Raw genomic sequence first — 20,175 nt, 5'->3', positions numbered from 1 at the left:
GCTCCCTGACCCTCGCTCCTCTCAGGCAGAGCCACCAGCCCTGGGCAGCAGGCAGTAAGCACCCACCTCCAATCCACAGGCCCCGGCACTTCCCTGTCTGAGACCTCTGATGGAAACCCGGCACCATCCTACCCAGGCCCCCCAGAGCACCCATTCAGTACCCTCACGAGAGGCCTGGGTCCTGTACACTTGCCTCCGGACAGTCCTAGGCAAAGGGTCCAGGGGCCTGGACCAGCTGGGCATGGCGCTCCCACACTGCCTCTGGGGCTGGGCTAGAGCTGGGTGCCCAGCGTAGTGCCCCATGCACGCTTCCGCTCCCATGACACAGTCACTGTTCTAGATCCCACTTTACAAACGGACGGTCGGAGCCTGGGGACAGGCCGGTCACTCTCGGTGCCGTGCACCGCCCAGGGCGACCACTGGACTCCCGGGGATAAGTCACGCCACGAGCACAGACACCACAGAGGGGCACCAAAGCTTGTTTTCTGCCTCCACAGGCAAGGAGTCTGTCAGGAGACGTTCCGTAAGACTTGGAGTTACAAGACTGGAGCTTAGAAGGTCCATGCCCAAGGCTGGACCCAGCCACAGTCCCGGGCAGCCAGGCCCAGGGCCTGGGAATCAAGGCAGCTCGGCCCTGGGGCTCACTGCTGGGTCAGCAGGCTCACACTGGGGGTCAGGGGCACGGGATCTGAGGTACTGGCCGTTGCACATCAGGTGCTGGCATGTCAGGGTTCGGGAGACAGGCCTCAGGATTCGAGGGTACAGAGCCCAGGGCCTGGAGAACTAGGGTTTGGGGTATGCAGGGAACAGAGCCACGGGAGCTCCCCGGTTACAGTTTGGGGTTCGGGCCTTCGGTGACAGAGCAGGGCACTCGGCTTGAAAAGCTCAGGTACCGGGTGTACGGGTTCCACGTGTCTGGCGCTAGGAACCCGAGGATTCAAGTACTGGGGTGCAGGCTCCTGGAAGTTTGGAGGCTCGGCTTTGGCCTCGGGGAGGCCCCGTGCATCTCGCGCCACTGGCCAAGTGTGCTTCGCTCAGGGCTGCGAACCCCAGACGGCCCTGCAACAGAGTTGCGGTCTAGCGCGGGCACGGTGGTCCCACGCGCGCCCGGGGTGGGGGTGGGGGTGCGGGGGCGGGCCCATGAGAACCGAGGAGGAGTGGACCAGGCCTAGGAGAGAGGGGTCTCACGTGTTGCTCTTCCTGCGGCGTAGGAGCCAGTAGCCAAGCCCAACCAGGGCCACCAGCCCCAGGCCTCCAAAGATGATGCCCAGCAGCACCGCGTAGCTCCGTCCTGGAGAGGTGGTGGGCTGTGAGTGCGCCTAGCAACCAGGCGCAGGCGTGCGCACACGTGCGCGTGGGGCGGACTTGGGGCGCGGGCGCGTGGGCGGGGCGAGGCAGTGTGCGTGGGCAGGCCAGGGGCCGGTGGGCGGGGCTAGGCCGACTGATGGGCGGGGCTAGGCAGTGTGGGTAGGGCAAGGACTTGTGGGCGGGGCTTCTGGTGGGCGGGGTGTTCTCACCTGGCTGGCACGTGGGGGTGGGCCAGGACCAGGTGCCGTCAGCCTGGCAGGTGCTGGCGTCTGCCCCAGCCAGGCTGTAGCCGTTGTTGCAGCGGAAGCGGACGGTGGAGCCCACCAGGTACCTCTCGCCCTGCTTGTGTCCGTTGGCAGGTGGGGCCAGCCAGCCGCAGGACACCACTAGTGTAGGGGCGGGGCGCAGACATCGGACCTGAGCTCGCGCCTGCTGCCACCAGCCTGGGGGGCCGTGTCCCAGCGCCAGGCGCCCTCCCCCTCGCCCGCGCCTTCCCCCCAGCCCCGCCCCGCCCCGCTCACCGGGCTGCAGGCTCTGCACGCGAAGCCGGTGCTGCATGTGGGCCACTCGCGAGGCGTTGCCCACGCTCAGGCTCCCGGTAGCCGCCACGTCGAATTTGCAGAAACTGTCGTCCCCACACAGGTCAGCTGCCGCACTCGCCTGGCTGGGGCTCGCGGAGCTTTCCTCGGGGAAGAGGGGCAGGAAAGTGGGGTCATGCTTAGGCCGTTCCTTGAAGTTTTCCACCAGGAACTTGGAGTCGTAGGTGAGCAGGGAGGAGGCATTCTGCACGGCCCCTGGGAAGACAGCATCAGGGCTGGCGGGTGGGAGGGTCTGGGGGCTCCCCGCACCTCCACCAAGCCCTTCCCAGGGCCGTGCCCTCTGTGCTCCTGCCTGTGGCCTCTTACAGTCAGCCCCGAACCGGAACAGTTCTCGAGAACTGGCGCTGGGTGGCAGGACCTCCCCACTGCGCAGGGTGAAGTCATCGGTTGGGTCGTTGTTGAATGTCCCGAGGAGGCCCTGCGTGTGGGTCAGGAACTTTTCAGGCAGCAGGACCGCCACACTCAGGAATGGCCCTTGGAGGCTGATCTCCAGGCCGGCCTCTGACGTCAGCATGACTGATACTCTGTTCCCAGCGGCTACCGACAGGAACATACCTGGGCACACGTGGAGGTGGGGTCAGGGTCGCCCCTGTGGGCGCTGGGCTCTGACCCCACAGCCTTGGGATGCGTGGGCTAGCACCGTGGGCTTCAGGGCCAGGAGGGAGTCCCCAGGGCCCAGCCTACCTTGACACTCCCCCACCCCGGGTGGCGGGTCTGAGTGCCCAGGCCCTGAAGGGAGCTCCCACACCAGGGTCCTGTGAGGGGGGGACTGGCTGTCAGCCCTCACACCCTGACTCCACCCTGCGCCCCCTTCCCTTCCTGCCAGGACCCCCAGATGGGGCCCCCAACGTTCCACTCACCCTTCAGGTCCATCCAACGCTGCTCCGCAAAGCTGAGCACCTCCTGGTTCAGCAGCACCTGCAGGACCCCCGCCCCGTCCCCCAGCCGGACCTCTACCACGTCTGAGTTGGCCTCCTGGACGGCCACCGCAGTCAGCCCCGTGCCTCGGTCCTGAGAGCCTGGGATGATGGGTACAAGATGGGGTCCACCGGGCTCAGACTCCCCCTCCCCAGGGATGACCTGTGCCCCCCAGAGCCCCCGGGGCCCAGCCTCACCCTCTGGCGTCACCCTGGTCTGGGTCCGCGCCTGCACCCGCAGGTCGGTCAGCGCTGCCTCCAACAGCACGTACTCGCCACGTCCGTTGAATGTGAAGTTGGTGCCGTCGAAAGTGACGAAGTGTGGGTCCCCGAAAGCGGAGGCTGGGGGGATCGGAAGGTGAGGCGGGTTGTCCTGCCTCTGCCCTGGCCAGCGCCCGCCCAGCCCAGCACCCACCCAGGCGCGGGGGCCGGTAGCTGCGGCAGTCGCTGGAGGGCCGTCTGTTCATGTAGCGGAAGCACTCAGGTGCCCAGAGGCAGCAGTGGTAGAAGCTGATGACGTCGTAGATCCAGTGGGAGAGGCCCGGCACGCGGGGTGGCACGCGGTAGGGGGGTGAGCCCCAGTCGTGGCCGCGGTCCGGGGTGCTGCCCCCGGTGGAGTCAGCAGTCAGGAGCTGCGTGCCGTCCGCAGTGTAGCAGCACTGCTGGCCCGAGTAGTACCGGGGGCTGCGGGCACAGACGGGTCAGGACGGCCCTGGGTCCGGCCCCGCCCCTCCCGCGCCCCGCCCCTCCCGCGCCCCGCCCCCTCCCGCGCCCCGCCCTCCATCTCGGGCTCACCTGGCTTGTACCGAGCGCACGCAGTGCACAGCGCCCGGGTGGTAGGTGCACACGCTGCCCTGCTCCAGGTCACAGCCGTAGTCTGTCTGCAGAGGGGCTGGCGGCTGTCACCTGCACGGGCTCGGGGCTCCGCCATCCCCTACCCCTCCGGGGCCTCGGACCCCCAGCCTCACCTCCCAGGCCTCCCCCTCCCCTCCCTGTGATGCCTCCAGTAGCGTGGCCCTTGCTGGTGGGGGCAGCCGGCCCTAGCCTGCCCCTCACCCACTCCCGTCCCTGTCTGGGCTGGGGGGCTCACGTGGAAGCGGCCGGAGTCAGCCCGGGCCTGGGCCAGGGTGCAGGGGCAGTCGGGCAGCTCCTCCAGGAATGTGGGCAGCTGGTCCTCCAGCTCCTCCCAGGCCAGGCACTGGTTTCGGGCCCAGGCCACAGGGTCCATCCGGAAGTCTTCACCCAGGTGCCAGGCCAGTGCGTGCTCGTTGCTCCAGATCGCTTGCACATCCCTGTGGGGGACGCACGCACGCTGGGGGCTGCCCTCCCTGCCCCAGCCCTGGCCCCGCCCCGCCCCGCACCCCCCTCTCCCGTAGGGCAGCAGACAGGCCCTGGGCTCGTCCTCCTGGGCGGTCCTTACGGCTTCCCTGCGCTGTGTCTGCTGTCCACGATGCGGAGGGAACCCACTTCCCATCTCTGGAAGTTCTGCGGGGCAGGTTTTGGCGTGAAGGTGAAGGAACCGGAGTTGTGGATGTTGGTAGCCAAGGAATACAGGTATGACCACGCTGCTGCCCACTGCTGGGAATACGGCTTCCCTGAGGGGGTTGGCAGGGGGAGAAGGCCTCATCAGCCCCGGGGCCTGACCCAGGAACCCCGGGGGCACAGGTGGAGGTGGGTGCCACAGACAGATGGCCCCCACACGAGGGCCTGCCCTGCTGGGGGAGGGAGCCAGGCCAAGGCCTGCTAGTCCTCCAGGGGCTCTGAGGATGGGGCGGGGTACGTCTTTCCTATTTCCAGGACAAGCTGTGTATCCAGGAGCTGCAAATGTCTGCACCTCCTCCAGCCCCCCTCCAGCCCTGGTACCCAGGCGGCCACTCCTCCCTGTGCCACTCGAGCCAGCTGCCCTCTCCTGCCAACACCTTCCGGCTCGAAATCCCTGGCTGGATTCCCCCCACCTGGAATCTCCTTTCTCCCATGTCCGTGAGCTCCAGGCTCCCAGTGGGGGTCGGGGCATGACCCCTGCCAGCCTCACCCGTCTCCTCGTAGCCCCACAGCTCGATGGTGACGGTGTCCGAGGGCAGGGCCGAGGTGTTCCAGGTCAGGGTGAGGTTGCCCTGCGTGCCAGGAGTGCCGTAGTACTGCCAGTGGGTCTCGTTCACCAGCTGGCTCTTCTCGGAGTCCGACACTTTACTTGGGTGCACTGGCGGGGGGCGGGAGGTGAGCTGAGGGAAGGCCTGGGGCCCAGGGCGTCCAGGGGAGGAGGTCCGGGCCTCTCTGAGCTGTGGGGACGTCCCAAGGCAGTCCCTCGGGAGCCATGGTGCCCTTGTAGTAGGAAAGGTCAGGGGCTGGGAGAGGAGGGGCCCTGATCTTTGCCCCCGGGCTGGCTCCTCCCCTCCCTTGGCCAGAGCAGACCCCCCCACAGTCCTCCTCCCTCTGGGCTGGAACCCCCGTGTGGATGCCAGTGGGTGGAGAAAGGAGTCTGGGGAGCCCACACCCGGGGCAGACCTCCAGAGTGACCGGTTCGACCAGATTATCACCCAGGAGAGTCCCTGTGAGGGCACCGGGCCCGGGAGGGTGCGTCACCATCAGGGCTCACCAGAGAGCCAGGTGCCCGAGCGCGGGAAGGAGCGGCCGTTGTTCATGGAGAGCGTGAACGGGATGCGGCCGGACTCGTAGAGCAGGGGCGACACGCAGTGCACTCGGCCGGAGGCGTCCACGTAGCCGTGGGTCTGGATGCTCTCCTTGAAGCTGGAGGGGCGGAGGGGGTGGACAGGCTGGGCCTGCGGGGGCCGACCCTCTCCAAGGCTCCCAGCCTCCTCCCAGGGAACGCATCAGGCCAGCAGCCCCAGCCCTGGGTCCTGGGGCCCCACCCAGCCCACCAGGGGGTGGGCCCCAGAGTGCCCCTCGGGGGCCTCCCACCTGCAGATCACGCTGTCAGCGGGACTGGACCAGTTGAGATGCCGGACCACAAAGTCCTTGCCCCCCATCATGGAGCCAGAGTAGGGCGAGATCTCCAGGCAGAAATCCCGGATGTCCACGCAGCAGCTGGCCAGGCCAAAGCAGGTCGGGTGGCAGGAACATGGCCCGCTCTGGTCTCCGCAGCGCTGGGAGCAGCTCAGCTGGGCACCTGGAGTAGAGGGCATGGAGGGCCATGTGGCACAGGGTGCCCGCCTCGCTCTCCCCGGGAGCCCCTTACAAGTAGCCCCAGGAGAAAGCTAGCCGGGAACGGCGCTGACCACCACAGGGACACAGCGGAAACCCGCAGGGCTCAGAGTCGGGGGCGGCGGGGTGGGGGAGGTGCTGGCGGTTAATTCTTAGTTCGACGGCCTGAATGACTGGCTGGAATCGGCGGAGATCTGAGGACATGTGAAATCACTCAGTCGTGTCCAACTCTTTGCAACCGCGTGGACTGTATAGCCCACCAGGCTCCTCCGTCCATGGGATTTTCCAGGTGAGAGTACTGGAGTGGGTTGCCATTTCCTTCTCCGCCTCCCTCCCCGGGCAGACTGGCTCTCAGCATCCAAGTCGGTGTGTTCGATGGCCACAAGTGCCTGACCGCCCCCCACATGGGCCGGGAGCTGCGTCCACTCCCTAAAACATCAGTGGACCGGCAGCCTGGAGAAGGACCCCCCCCGCTCGCCGGCCTGGGGTCTGGGAATGTGGCTGCGAAGAGTCCCCTTGGAGGCCCACTAGGGGCCGGTGCCGGGCTGAACTTGTCCATCTCTCTGCTGGGCATTGCAGGCTTGCCCACCACGGGTTAAGGTCCTGAAGGGAGCCTGCCCCACCCTCGGGGGACAAGGCAAGGGGTACTCCCCTCCTTTTAGGGGACAGTTCCGGCAGAGGACTCGGCCAGGCCAGGAGAGGGGAGAGGGCAGTTTGGTGGGGGGGCGCTGTGGGGAGCCGACCCACTGGGGCTGGCCTGGCCACGCGGCTTGGAGGGTGGAGCCTAGGGGATGGTGCAGGCCCCTGTCCCCTCTGGCCCATCCCAGCCTCCCCCCATCCCCACCCCGGGGCTGGTCAAGGGCCAAGCCTGGGCCTGAGCCACCACTGCGGTCGTGCCTCGCGCAGTGCAGGGCCTGGCACTCAGGAGCGTCAATAAATATTTATTGACCGAGGCTGTGATGGCCTGAGGGTGGGGCAGGAGGCTGAGTGAAGCCCCAAGTAAGATAAGCGGCAGGGGGATGTCGCTGCTTCCTAGGATGGGAAGCTGGCCGGGAGGGGGTTGGGGAACGGGTGAAAACCAGCCTGGCCCGGCCCGGCGGGGGTCAGGGGCCTGGCTCCAGAGTCCAGGGCCTTTCCCAGGACTTCCTCGGGCTCAGCCCACCCTGAGAGGGACCCACTGTCCTGCCTCCAGCTGGCCAGGGGGCCCAGTGGGGCTGAGGGCTCCTCCCTCAGGGCTCGGGTCTCACTCAGTCCAAGGGCTTGGCTGTGCTCACCCTCCCTGGCGACCTCCCTCCCGGCCCGCAACCCGCCTTCTGGCTCCCAGCTAGCTTAGAGTAGGCATAGCCCAGAACACCCCCACCCCAATCCCGACCAGCAGCCCCTTGGCTCTGGGCTCCCCAGAATTTCTTCTTCTTAGCACGCCCCAGGATGGACATGAATCTGAGCAAACTCCAGGAGATGCTGAAGGACGGGGAAGCCTGGCACGCTGCCGCGCATGGGGCTGCAAAGAGTCAGACACGACTGAGCGGCTGAACGGCATCAACCCCAGTGTGGTCACAGCCAGACGGATGGACAAGAGTCTGAGCCCGGGGAGGTTCTGCGCTGGGTCTGACTGCAGCAGGCAGACAGGGGGACGGAAGGGCAGGGCAGCGGCATACCTGCAGCAGGCCGGAGGCCCGGGCCGGGGACAGTCGCCAGCAGCAGCAGGGCCCAGGGCAGCAGGGTCGGCTTCATGGTGCGGCCCGCGTCTGCAGACGGCGCAGCAGGGGCCGGGAGGTGGCGGGTCAAATATTCCCCAAGCCCGCCCCGCCCCGCGCTGCCGCCCCGCCCCGCCCCGCCCCTCCCGGTCCCCTCTCAAAGTCCACAGGTGCCTGAAGCGCTAGCAGGGCTCAAGCTGCCCCGTTAGCACATTCCTGGCCCTCCGGCCCCGGACCCAGGGGAGGGGACCGGCATCCTGAAGCCGGACGTCCGGGTGCGGCCGCTCAGACCCTGGATCCCAGTCCCCACCCCCCACCCCCTAGGCCTGCTCCGCCGGGCCACACTCTTCGCCAGGGAAGGGATGATGCTGCGGTGGGGAGAAGGCACGGTGGTCCCTGCCATCCCGGGATTCCAGCCCCCCGGGGTCCTGGGGCCACAGGCCTCGCACCTCAGCTGCCCCACAGGGAGCTGGGCTTCCCAGGTCCTCCCCACAGCCGGGGTGGGGTGTGGGAGCTGGCACCTTCCTGCTGGTGCCTGCCTGCAGCCTGCTGTGTAGGCGCTAGGGGAGGGCCCCGGCTGGGCGAAGGCGGAGATGCCCCCGGTGGGTGGAGGGGAAAGAAGGGGGGAGGGGGCGGGGCCGGGAGCCCCTTGCAGGTGAACCCTGGGGGCAGGGTGGGGGGCTGAGGCCCGGACCCTGGTCTCCTCTCCGCAGGGCTCTCTGGGCTGCTGGCGGGGTTCTGGGAAGAAACGAGGTCATCTGTGCTCTCCTGCGGCGCCTCTGCCCGGAGCTGGGAGCCAAACAGGAGCCGCCCCTGCCCTGTCACTCTGCGTTTGCATAATCTCTCCCTTGTTCCACACCTCTGTTCTGTTTATGCAGGTGTGGAAACTGAGGCCCAGACGGGGAGAGGCAGCGAGGTCCCTGGGAGAGGTGGTTTCCGGGAGCCTCCAAGGCCAGGGTAGGCGGCGAGGAGCCAGGTCGGAGACTCACTCGGGCCCTGCCACCTGGGCCGGGTCTGGACAGTGGTGGCTTCTCAAGGCAACCGAAGGGCACAGGGCCCTGGACCCCTTAGGGAATTGACGCTAGCGGTGGGGGGTTGGGGGGGGGCCCTGGGCTGTGAGAGGCCTCGGGGCCCTGGGGGGTCAGCCAGCCTGGTTCCCTGTCGTGGCCCGCCCTGCTGCCCCCCGCCCCCCGCAGCGATCCAGAGAGCCAGCAGGGGTGGGGGAGGGGGGTGTAGCCACAACTGCTAAGCAGATGCTGGGCACCCACAGCACTGCTGGGGCCAGCTGCCCCGGTGGTCCTCAGGTCCCCAAGCCAGCCTGGGGGGGCTGGTACTGGGACTTGCTCCAGGGCCCTGACCATGGCTTGGGGAACACGGACTTGAAAAAATGCACAGCGTGAGAGTTAAGTTTTATTTGGGGCAAAATAAGGACTTTTTCCAATTGTCACGTATGGATGTGAGAGTTAGACCATAAAGAAGGCTGAGAGCCGAAGGATTGATGCTTTTGAACTGTGGTGCTGGAGAAGACTCTTGAGAGTCCCTTGGACTGCAAGGAGATCCAACCAGTCCATCCTAAAGGAGATCAGTCCTCAATATTCATTGGAAGGACTCATGCTGAAGCTAAAGCTCCAATACTTTGGCCACCTGATGGGAAGAGCCATTAGAAAAGACTCTGATGCTGGGAAAGACTGAAGGCTGGAGGAGAAGGGGACAGCAGAGGATGAGATGGATGGATGGCATCACCGACTCGATAGACGTGAGTTTGAGCAAGCTCTGGTGAAGAAGGAATTCATAGGGCCTGGACTCCATCTTAGGCCTGTTCATGCTGATCATGCTGGGCCACCTTTCCAATGGACTCTGAACTCTGTGTTTCAGATCAGATCAGATCAGATGAGTCGCTCAGTCGTGTCCGACTCTTTGCGACCCTATGAATCACAGCATGCCAGGCCTCCCTGTCCATCACCAACTCCCGGAGTTCACTCAGACTCACATCCATCGAGTCAGTGATGCCATCCAGCCATCTCATCCTCTGTCGTCCCCTTCTCCTCCTGCCCCCAATCCCTCCCAGCATCAGAGTCTTTTCCAATGAGTCAGCTCTTCGCGTGAGGTGGCCAAAGTACTGGAGTTTCAGCTTCAGCATCAGTCCTTCCAAAGGAATTCCAGGGCTGATCTCCTTCAGAATGGACTGGTTGGATCTCCTTGCAGTCCAAGGGACTCTCAAGAGTCTTCTCCAACACCACAGTTCAAAAGCCTCAATTCTTTGGCGCTCAGCCTTCTTCAGAGTCCAACTCTCACATCCATACATGACCACAGGAAAAACCATAGCCTCGACTAGACGAACCTTTGTTGGCAAAGTAATGTCTCTGCTTTTGAATATGCTATCTAGGTTGGTCATAACTTTCCTTCCAAGGAGTAAGCGTCTTTTAATTTCATGGCTGCACTCACCATATGCAGTGATTTTGGAGCCCAGAAAAATAAAGTCTGACACTGTTTCCACTGTTTCCCCATCTATTTGCCATGAAGTGATGGGACCGGATGCCATGATCTTCGTTTTCTGAATGTTGAACTTTAAGCCAACTTTTTCACTCTCCACTTTCACTTTCATCAAGAGGCTTTTGAGTTCCTCTTCACTTTCTGCCATAAGGGTGGTGTCATCTGCATATCTGAGGTTATTGATATTTCTCCTGGCAATCTTAATTCCAGTTTATGCTTCTTCCAGCCCAGCGTTTCTCATGATGTACTCTGCATATAGGTTAAATAAGCAGGGTGACAATATACAGCCTTGACGTACTCCTTTTCCTATTTGGAACCAGTCTGTTGTTCCATGTCCAGTTCTAACTGTTGCTTCCTGACCTGCATACAGATTTCTCAAGAGGCAGATCAGGTGGTCTGGTATTCCCATCTCTTTCAGAATATTCCTCTGTGTTTAGTGCCTATGAAAACAACAATAGAAGGATAAGACCCCCTCCAGACAGGGGAACCTTGAAGATCGTTTCTAGGTTACTCATAGCCCAAGAGAAAACATACACTGATCACCCTTTCCTCCAGACAGGCCATAAATTTTTCTGTATCTATCGGAGTGTAGCCTCGGGCTTATTGATTATCGGCTAACTGTTTGACTGACACATGAGCTCAGAGCCCGTGACTGCTCTGAGGGTGACTGGGGTTGCATTTTCCTTGGTTTATGTGAGTCTCAAGGAGACTTTGGGGTGGTGGGTTCAGACACGTACACATGGGCGTAAAAGATTTCACAAATGCTGGTCGGGTCCTCGGCCAAGAGGAGACTGCCTCGGGCCCGCCGGTGCGGTAAACTGCAGTCCGCTATCTGCGTTGTTCTTGTTCTGAGTGAGCTTGTTTCCCGGAACGCGTGGCACAACACTGGGAGATGCTGAGGGGCAGGGAGGCCTGGCGGGCTGCAGTCCACGGGGTCGCAAAGACTCGGACATGACGGAGCCACCGAACGACAACCGAGGCCTGCAGCCAGGAGACAGCTCCTCACACGGCTGCGAGAGACCGCCCCAAAGCAGCAGCGGGGAGCCCGCTGTACGTGTGACTTTGCTGCAGGGGAGGCGCGTGCAATCAAGGACGTATTTTTACAGAGTCTCGTGAAGCCTTCGCTGGTCACAAGAAGAGTTGTCACCATGAAGGATTTTAGAGCTTTTCTAGATATGAGGAGGTATAAGAACTGGGCTTATCAAGTCAGCTCCTGAGAAGACCTGTCCTGCCAGTTTCCTGGAGCACAGAGGGCCTGGTTCCTGCTCTCCACCCTGAACTCCTTCAGCGGGGGTTGGAGGTCAGCTGCTGCAGGGGCACATGACTTAATCCTTGTGGAGGCAGATGCGAGCACCCTTAGCGGGGGCCACTCCCTCACAGTGATAAACTTGACCGTACTTTGGGAGGCATTTCGCAGGCCGTTTGCGACCATTTTGTGCCACTTTGCTAGAAGGGCTCATTCCTGGGTCTGCAAAGACTTTGCAGACAGGCCACTCGGTGGGCTGTTACTGGACTAAGTCTGTCAACAGGAACCGAGGACTCTGGACCAGCTGTCTTACCCCGTGTGGGAAGGTCCGGGAAAACCCCCGCCTGTTCTGTCTTGCCATATCTAGAGTTGCACTATCACAATCGTTGATCGCATGCGGATCAACTGCTTCACATCCCCTAGTCATCATTTTTGTCGGAGGTTCAGTCGCGCATTTGGTAATACTAACACAAGAGACAATAATCTCATAAAACATTCAAAGTACAACTAACACAGCTAGCAGTATTTTAAAGTCACAAGTAAGAATTAAGCCAGGAATTTCCATTAGGTGTAGCCCAGTATATCCTCAGGCCGTCTGACATAGTACAGCTCTATCTTTCAGGGATATTAGCATCAGGCTCCCAGCCTAGTGTTTCCTAGTGTTACTAGGCTGGCTATCCTTAGTATAACTTAACTGCCTCCAAGATAAAGGAGGCCTTAAATCTTAAATGACCACAGCCTGGTTGTTTTATTCCTTGACTGAATTTGCTTGTTGCTCCGACTGAGCTTGAGTGACTTGGAGGGATCCATATTACGGCTGGGGTCAGAGCAGGCATTCTTAATTGGCCAGCTGAGAGGGTCCCACCTAGTGATATCAAGAGTAACCCACAGGGGACTGGACTTTCTTCTAGAAAACGTTTCTAAGGGTCATCCCGTTAGAGCCTTGGGGTGGAGAAACCCACCAGGGAACCTAGACGTTCTAGACACAGGTGACTGGCCACAACCCAGGACTTGGATCGGTTTTTTAAAACTAGCATAGGATCATGTTCAAGACAGAAAAACATTTGATTTATACGCAAAGGTCTGTGAAGTCAAGACAACATCATAAACGATCATACACGTCAGGTCCAGCGTCCTGGGTGAGCTACTTCTGAGGTCATCTTCCTCTCGTCCTGGTCTAAGTGTAATTGCCTCTGAGCATCCTTTTAAGGTGAGTTTGACATCGGCAATGCTGTCTGTAGACCAGGCTGGTGCAGGGGCCAATAGAAGAGGGAATTACTGCAAGGGTCAATTTCCCTTCACTTTCACTGCACATGAGCTAGTTAAGAGTCACTGATAGAAAGCCCTTCCACCCAGGCTGGAGACAGTCCTTTCTGGTATACACAATCCCCTGTTTGGAGGTTGTGGAAATTGAGATTACTGAGATAAGCTTCAGAAATAAAATTTAGAATGTCCTTTTAATCATTCAATTAACTTTCCATTAACATAGCATAACAGCAAGGAACTTATCTGGGAAGTGAGTCAGTAAATACAGACCTCTGTTAACAAAACTGGGATTTAACATTCATTGAAATGTAATCTGTTTCTCTCTAAAATTATTCTCATTTCTACCAAATATATTCAAATTAAAACTAATTTGTTTGCAAAAATAAGTCTGATCTAAAAAAAAAAAACCTTGGCCTGAAAATTTATATAACTATAATTGGTCATAGGGTTTTGCTTTACTGAAATTTTTTATAAGGAGTGTCAGACTGAACTTCTTAAAAAAACAAAGACCTCTCAGGGCCAGGAAGGTCAGGCCAAGAGCTTATCACATGTCTTACCTACATATCGAGGTGAATTCCTCCCTTTACAAGGTTGCCAAAATACCTTGAGATTTTTATACCTGATGGTGAAGTAGCTTACCTAATTTGTCTGTTAAAGCTGCTGGAAACCTGAGAGTTTACAAACTCTGGAGGGAGCCAATAGAGAAAAAAAAGCTAAATATTTCAATTCTGCTTGCAAAAGTATAATTTACCAAATTACTATAAGTCATAATTAGTTTGAAAGGAATGTTTTCCTTACTCCTGTAAAACAGATTCAACCCAGTAAGTTCTGATTACAGTTGATAAAGTAACGGGGTTACTGCTGTGACATACCTCACTTGCAGATAATAACTAGAATTATGACTGACATTTGACCAGCACCTGTCAGAATTTTAGGAACTCCATATACATTTTAAAATATGTATATTAGTAACATTTGCCATACACTATAGCCCGAGAAGACTATTGCTCATTTGACAATGCTTCCCATGTAATGCCACGTATGAGATTTTAGGATTTGACAATACTTCCCATGCAATGCCACGTATGAGATTTTAGGATTTGACAATGCTTCCCATGCAATGCCACGTATCAGATTTTAGGATTTGACAATGCTTCCCATGCAATGCCACGTATGAGATTTTAGGATTTGACAATGCTTCCCATGCAATGCCACGTATGAGATTTTAGGATTTGACAATGCTTCCCATGCAATGCCACGTATCAGATTTTAGGATTTGACAATGCTTCCCATGCAATGCCACGCATCAGATGAAGCCAGTCTGTGTCTCTCTTTGGGATGTTTCACTTTCACTTTTGGGATGTTTCAGGAAGGCTCTTTGAAGCACTCAAAGTTAGCGAGAGGTCAAAAAGACTTAGGAAACTTTGCAAAGAATATCAAAAGGGTTTAAAACACTCAGAGATAATCACAGGTCATTGTGAAACAAGTTATTCACTTAACCAAAGTAACAATAAAAGATTTCAAAGGTAAATACGGAGCAGATTACCTAAAAGTAAAGAAATTACAGTCTGTTATCAAAGGCAGTTCAACATGTTAAGAAAACTTGTACCATGCACAAAATTCTTCTCTTGGAGTCCACTTTCCAAAACTTTTCTGCAGACATCACTTAATTTGCCCATTCAAAAACAATCACCTCTTAGGTCAGACATCCTTCCTTTTCCCTTAATAAAATGTGATTCCACTCCTCACGCCTTCTGTACTGAGAACACACATCCTACTTTCTGTAAGCAACCATGGGCTGACCTTTATATTAGCATCCTGTAGACTGGTGAGCGTAAACACCAATGACAATTTCTAAAAAACATGTGCTTTCTCATAGAGAACATCTCAAGAAGGCATCAAACATTCATTAATAGTCCAAAACGCCGTGAGTTTCTCTGTAAGAGGAAGCCAGTTATCAGTGATTAATGTATCATTTTATTTGGGAGTACCCTACCCATTTAAGTAAACTTCCATCACTTAATTTAGCAGAACCCTAGAAATTCAATTTACTAAAATCTGGACAGACTAAAACATAATTACTCTTAGTAGAGTTTATTGAAAAGCTTTAACCCATTTACATTTTCTTTCCTAAAAAGTTTCTTCATATTAAGTTAATTTCCTTGCTGACAAAGTTGTAACAGATATAATGTTATTTTAGGCCGAATGATAGGAGTATACTTAGTCTTATATTTGATGTTGATAAATGCATACATTTCTATATTAATTAGGCCAACAAACTTAAACATTAAATACTAGGTATAATTTAATATTGAATATTTCCCAGTTCATGTGAACCTGAAATTCACTTAGCTTAATTTCTCTTGAACTTAGACTTTTCTGATTTGTAGGCAATTACTTTTCTTTAGGCCTATTAAATCAGAGCTCACTTACAAATTAAACTTCATTAGAATTACAAAGACAGACAGACACATACAGAGCCATACATTCAGACACAAGAGACCTAGCCTCACTTTCTCAACTTAGTCGTGAATCAGATATCTCAGTATGAAACTCACCAGTATGTAAGAAATATTTTTAAAGGCTTCATTCCCTGTTTCTCTTTCTTCACTTTCATGATAAGGTAAGTGACCCTGGGAGCTCTGATCTCAAGGCAACAGGGATAGAAAATCAGGTTCTCCTCATTAGGACTTATTTCCTCGGGACTTCCTTTTGTTTTTCAAGCTAAGTTTCTCTACTGGTTGGAATTAAGCGGGTTGGGACTTGGTTCACGTTCAGCTGGCATTGTGTACTCAGCTGGCACAACTGAGCGTTCATAAATTTTCGTAGCTACCGCCTTTTCTTTCTTTTGGTGGTTCTGAAAAGTTGGTCCAGCAGTCTAACAAGCGTTAATTGTGTAACTCGGACCAACCTAGACCGTCTTTCTGACCAGAGCAGCTACATCCTCGTCTAAACCTTCTAAAAGGTGGAGTCAAGCAAAGGATGATTGTGCTGATTAGAGAGTGATGACTGGGTATCACGCCAGAGTATTCCTTAAGAGGTGCTTTTTTTCCCTCTCTCTCTACTTCTCCTTTGCTGCGTAAAGGCAAACAGCAGGAGGTGGAAGAGTTGGAAGAGAAAGGAAAAAAATGAGCTAGCATCTGACCAAGTAATTCAGATAGAAGAAGATACAGGTAGAGGGAGAGAGTGAGTCAGTGACAGGCCGTTAGCAGCCTTTTTTTGGTTCTGATATAGTTTTAAGAGGAGTTTCCAGATATCAGTCATCCTTTCAGTCTGTTTGATCTTATGGCCAGCTTTTTCTAACTGCAAGAATATAAACTTTGGAATATTAAAGGAAGCCCAACCTGCTCGTTTTAGGTTGGGAATCTCCTTTTAGCATAACTTCCCCAGTTAAGCAGGTACTTTGCAAGTGGAAGTTTTGTACGGACATGACCCTGGCCAAGGTGTGCCCCTTGTGTTGACAGAAGCACCGGGTTGGCCTCTTAGCTGACCACTCAAGATTCCTCCAGCAGAGCCGCCCGGTACCTGTTAACCAGCCCTCACCAGTCCTTTTCACGCAGCTGCGCGGGGCGGGGCGTGTATTCTCGGCCAAGCCCCACCGAGCACCTTTCTACTGGGGGGGTATCCCTGGTGTCTTTTAGCCAGACTCCCCACTGCAGCATGCCAGCGTGGTGTAGCTGACTCCAGGCCGGGGGTCTGTGGACGAGGGGGAGGGGGCGCTCTGGCTGCACAGAGAGGAGAGCTGGACGGGAGGGCCGGGGGAGGCCAGGACTGCACGGTGGGGGTGGCCGGGTGGGGAAGCGGCGGAGCCCTGCGGCCGGGAAGGGGCCCGAGTTAGGGCCAGCCCAGCACCCTGGGTCCCCGCGTGGCTCCGCCCGTGCTGGGCTGGGGACCCTGGCAGTGCCCAGCCTCTTGGGTGTCTGTCTTCTCAGGATGGGGAAGGGGCACAGAGTGGCCCCTGGGAGGGAGAGGGGCAGCGGGCAGCAGGGAGGGTCTCTCTGCCACCCTGGCCGTCCAGACAAGGCCCCGGGGCAGGCCGGGCCCCTCCAGCACATGCATGCCCAGAACGGACGGGCTCAGGGTGGCAGGACACGGCCAGCGCCGCCCTGCCGCTGCGTTACAGACGCTTCCCTCTGTGATGGGGGCCCACACTGCTGTCTCACACTCAGCCCACAGGCACAGGGCCGGTCCCGTAGGAGGGGGAGTGCGGTGTGCAGGCGGTCAGTGCAGACCCACGCTCTGGGTTCCCACCACCCAGGGGTGCAGGCCAGCCCCTGCGCCCAGCCGGACCCTCCTGCACCCTCAGCCTTGTGCCCCGTCCAGGGGTGGGGGCTGCCTTGCCTTGACGGTCCCCGGGGGAGGGGGCCCAGAAGCCCTGAATGGGGACCCCGCCCTGAGGGACAAAGACACCGAGGTGACTGTTTCATCTTTATTAGAAAAGCAACCAAAAAAAAACGGATCCTCCACCGCTGACCCAGGCAGAGCCCGCGGAGCGTGGACGCGCCGCCTGGGCGGGGAGGGGGCGCGTTTACAAAGTCGACAGGTCATAAAAAAGGCCCTGCGGAGCTCTGGCGCGGGCCTCAGACGTCCATGTGGTCCTCGTCCTCAGCAGGGCCGGGCCGGGCCTCAGATGTCCATGTAGTCCTCGTCCTCGTCCGTCTCGCTCTCCAGCGAGGACTCCTGGCTCGACGTCTCCAGCACCTCCAGCGCCGGCTGGCACAGGCTCTCCTTCCGCACCGTGGCGGCTGACTGTGCAGACAGGATGGCCGACTGCGCCGGGCGGGCGGGCAGGGGTCAGTGGCGGCCCAGCCTCAGCCCACCCGCGCCCCCGACCCGGGGCCCCCCAGGACCTGCTGTCACCTTCAGCTTCTGCTTGGTCTCCTCCGAGATGCTGCCTTTGGGTGACAGCAGGGTCGGGGTGGGCGGCGTGACGGTGATCTCGGGGGGGAACTTGGTGGTGGACGAGGGGATGACCAACTTCGGCATGTTGGGCAGCAGGCGTGACTTGGCCCGGCCAGGCTCAGCCTTGCTCAGGGGGCCCTCGGGGGGTGGGGCACTCCCGCCGCCGGGCGCCTTGGAGCTGGCCACTGCGGGACGGACCCAGAAGGCTGAGCAGGGTCCGCAGCCTCCCAGGCCAGCCTGTCCTTTGCAAGCCTCGTCACCCTGCTCCCCTCTGGCCGTATTAGACCGCAGGGTGCTGGCTCCCAGGCCGCTTCCTGTCTCCCTGCCTCCCCGAGGGCCTGGCTCTGGCTGGCGGAAGCGGAGACGGGGTGGGGGTGGGGGTGGGGGGCTCAGGAGCAGTGTGTCCGCTGGGGGCGCCGGGGAGCCCCGAGCCTCCCAGACCTCGTCAGCTCTCACGTCCCAGAGCCCGCCCTGGCCCACGTCCACACCCCTGTGCGCCCAGGAGCCGCAGGCTGGCTGGTGTCCACGCCCGTCCACCACCCTGCGGCTTTAAAAGGAGCTGGAGCGGCCCTGCTGTCCCAAGAGGGGTCTGAGAGAGGCCCCGCCCCACGGAGTCCCCGGGGGCCTGGCTGCTGGGAACTGGCTCTGACTCAGGCAGGGCCGTGGACGCGACGCCATGTCCCCTGCCCAGCCCGGCCTCCCGGCTGCCCCGGCCTCCCCTCAGCTCCATCTGGGCCAAGTGGCCTCGGCTTGGGCCTCGCACCACCCGAACCACTCCCATCTGCGCGGCAGAGTGTGGAGCAGGGGACTCGGGTGCCCCTGCCTTTCTCATCTGCCCCCGCCCCCGCCGTCTCCAGGTCCCTCTGCTGGGACACCCCCGCCGCCTGCTGGCCCCGGGGTCATGCTGGGCCTTACCCTGGCTGCAGGCGGGCTGGGTGCCAGTCCGGGGGGCGGCCTCTGCCGCGGGGCCCTCGGGGGCCGTCTTCACATGCTCGCTGTCCTGCGGCTCCTGGGGCGGGAAGCCCGGGCCCTCTGCGCCTCCCGCCGGCTCTTCTGCCCCTGGGGGGACACAGAGCGGCCGTGGGGGACGTGCGCCCCACCCCCCGGGACAGGGCCTTCCACCCCGACCATGCCCGTGACCGTGCAGGCCTCTTCCGACACAATGGCCCGGGTGGTGCCAGGCTGCTAATCACTCGCCTGGACATGAACACCCGGTGAGCCCGACACCACAGGGCCCCACCCCAGCGCCCAGGAGTGGCCGCTGGACCCGAACGACCCAGCTGAGGACGGAGCGGGCTAAATGGGCCCTCCTGCCAGGCTACACCTTTTGGACGAGGAGGGGGCTGGGAGTGCGCCCCCAGGCCCCCGGCCGGGGCCTCCTGTCCTCCTCCTCCTCCGGCCGCTCCTGCCACGCCCGCCACATCCCCAGGAGCGGGGTTGGCCAGCTGCTCCTCACCCGGCTGTCAGCTCCAGCCCCTGGACGATGGGCTGGCCCTGCCCTCTCGCTCTGATTGCCCAGCTGTTTCTGGGTTCCCAGGGCCCAGTCCACGTGCGGCAGAGGCAGACACGACCCCTGGGGGGCCCGGAGCTGCCCTGCTGGGCCTCACAGAGCAGGCGGAGTGGCGGGCACCCTGCGGCCAGGAGCAGGAGCGGGTGGCACAGCCGTGACGCGGGCCCGGGGGCGTCTGCTCCAGGCCCTTCCGCAGTGGCCCCAGGGGCTGTGCTGAGCTGTCCCCGCCAGGCTGGGCACACCCGTCCTCACACAGCTGTCCCGGGGGGCCTGGCTGAGTGACCCGTGGAGCTGCTCAATCAGGGGCGGGGGCTTCCTAGCTGACCGCCGCCTCCAGGCGCCGGCCTGGGCGTGCGGAGCCGGCAGGGAGAGGCACAAGTGTGCGTGCGTGCATGTGCGCCCTCCCTGGTCGGCCGGGCTCCCCTGCCCGCCACGGGCTGCGCTTCCCAGGGGCACCTGAGTGTGGTAGGAATCGGGGCTTCCTCCTGCCCATGGAGCCCCAGCCCCGCGTCCGCTGGCCTGTGGCCCGTCTCCGGGGGCGCAGACTGCTGAGAGGGCGCGTGAACCTGGGGTCCGGACCCTGCACTCTGCTGAGCCTCCATGGGAGTAGGAACACGCGGGCAGAGGGTGGAGATGGCACTCGGGGGTCACCGGACGGGAGGCGCCCACATCTCTGCAGCAACAGGCCTGCTGGGGGACTGGGCCCGCCGTGGCTCTGCTGGGCCTGCCCGCTGGGTGGAGGGCACAGACTCACCTGGGCGCAGGGAGGACGTGCTGGGGGCGGCCTCAGGCCTCTGCAGCCGCGGGGGCCCGGGGTCTTTGGCCGGGTCTGGGATGGAGGCAGTGGCTGACACGAGGCGAGGCTTGGCGTGGCCGTCGCTGGGCCGCGGCGGGGCGTCTGCCGGCGTGGGTTCAGGGGCTACGGGGGCTGTGGCCGCGGGGAAAACATTCTCTCGGGCGTCCTTGGGGTGCTTCGGGGTGGTGGGCATGTCCCCTGCTGCCTGGGGGGGCAGAGTGGGGGTGAGGGGGGCACACCCTGCCAACGTCGGGGGCCGGGGGGGGCCGGGGGCCCCGC

The 20,175-nt window shown here is 59.9% G+C and overlaps 2 protein-coding genes and 1 long non-coding RNA gene across 6 annotated transcripts in view; 1 reads left to right on the top strand and 2 right to left on the bottom strand.

Annotated features, from left to right (window-relative positions):
* Nucleotides 1-463: 463 nt before the first annotated feature.
* On the bottom strand, nt 464-7,728 carry SUSD2 (sushi domain containing 2). Its single transcript, XM_061385526.1, has 15 exons — nt 7,645-7,728; nt 5,744-5,951; nt 5,421-5,572; nt 4,857-5,024; nt 4,245-4,419; nt 3,915-4,116; nt 3,620-3,705; nt 3,240-3,508; nt 3,023-3,166; nt 2,768-2,926; nt 2,214-2,462; nt 1,830-2,102; nt 1,518-1,694; nt 1,189-1,291; nt 464-1,059 (listed from the first exon to the last, which is right to left on the bottom strand). The coding sequence occupies exons 1-15, from the start codon at nt 7,718-7,720 to the stop codon at nt 1,035-1,037; spliced, it is 2,466 nt and encodes an 821-aa protein (XP_061241510.1). The 5' UTR covers nt 7,721-7,728; the 3' UTR covers nt 464-1,034.
* Nucleotides 4,289-10,175, top strand: LOC133229159 (uncharacterized). Its single transcript, XR_009730495.1, has 3 exons — nt 4,289-4,378; nt 4,622-6,275; nt 7,404-10,175. It is a non-coding gene; the product is annotated as an uncharacterized LOC133229159 (long non-coding RNA).
* A 6,928-nt stretch (nt 10,176-17,103) lies between these two features.
* CABIN1 (calcineurin binding protein 1) overlaps nt 17,104-20,175 on the bottom strand; it is a 71,424-nt gene continuing 68,352 nt past the window's right edge. For all 4 annotated transcript variants that reach the window (XM_061385525.1, XM_061385522.1, XM_061385521.1 and 1 more), the window contains exons 34-37: nt 19,855-20,101; nt 18,506-18,649; nt 17,549-17,775; nt 17,104-17,458 (exon numbers count right to left, since the gene is read on the bottom strand). In XM_061385525.1, the coding sequence (XP_061241509.1) occupies nt 17,315-17,458; nt 17,549-17,775; nt 18,506-18,649; nt 19,855-20,101 (762 nt within the window). In that variant the 3' untranslated portion in view covers nt 17,104-17,314. The remainder of the gene's footprint in view (nt 17,459-17,548; nt 17,776-18,505; nt 18,650-19,854; nt 20,102-20,175) is intronic.

Source organism: Bos javanicus, chromosome 17 (genome assembly GCF_032452875.1).
Source record: "Bos javanicus breed banteng chromosome 17, ARS-OSU_banteng_1.0, whole genome shotgun sequence".
NCBI classification, from domain to species: domain Eukaryota; kingdom Metazoa; phylum Chordata; class Mammalia; order Artiodactyla; family Bovidae; genus Bos; species Bos javanicus.
The sequence above is the reverse complement of the archived record's forward strand: the minus strand, read 5'-3'. Positions and strand labels throughout refer to the sequence as shown.

Bases quoted from the DNA above. Each gene is read 5' to 3' on its own strand.
- SUSD2 (XM_061385526.1), bottom strand. From the start codon at position 7,720: ATGAAGCCGACCCTGCTGCCCTGGGCCCTGCTGCTGCTGGCGACTGTC. The intron at 5,573-5,743 runs GTGGGAGGCCCC...CCGCCCCTCCAG, and splicing joins GCTGACAGCGTGATCTGCAG to CTTCAAGGAGAGCATCCAGA. The intron at 5,025-5,420 runs GTGAGCCCTGAT...GCCCCCCGCCAG, and splicing joins CTCGGGCACCTGGCTCTCTG to TGCACCCAAGTAAAGTGTCG.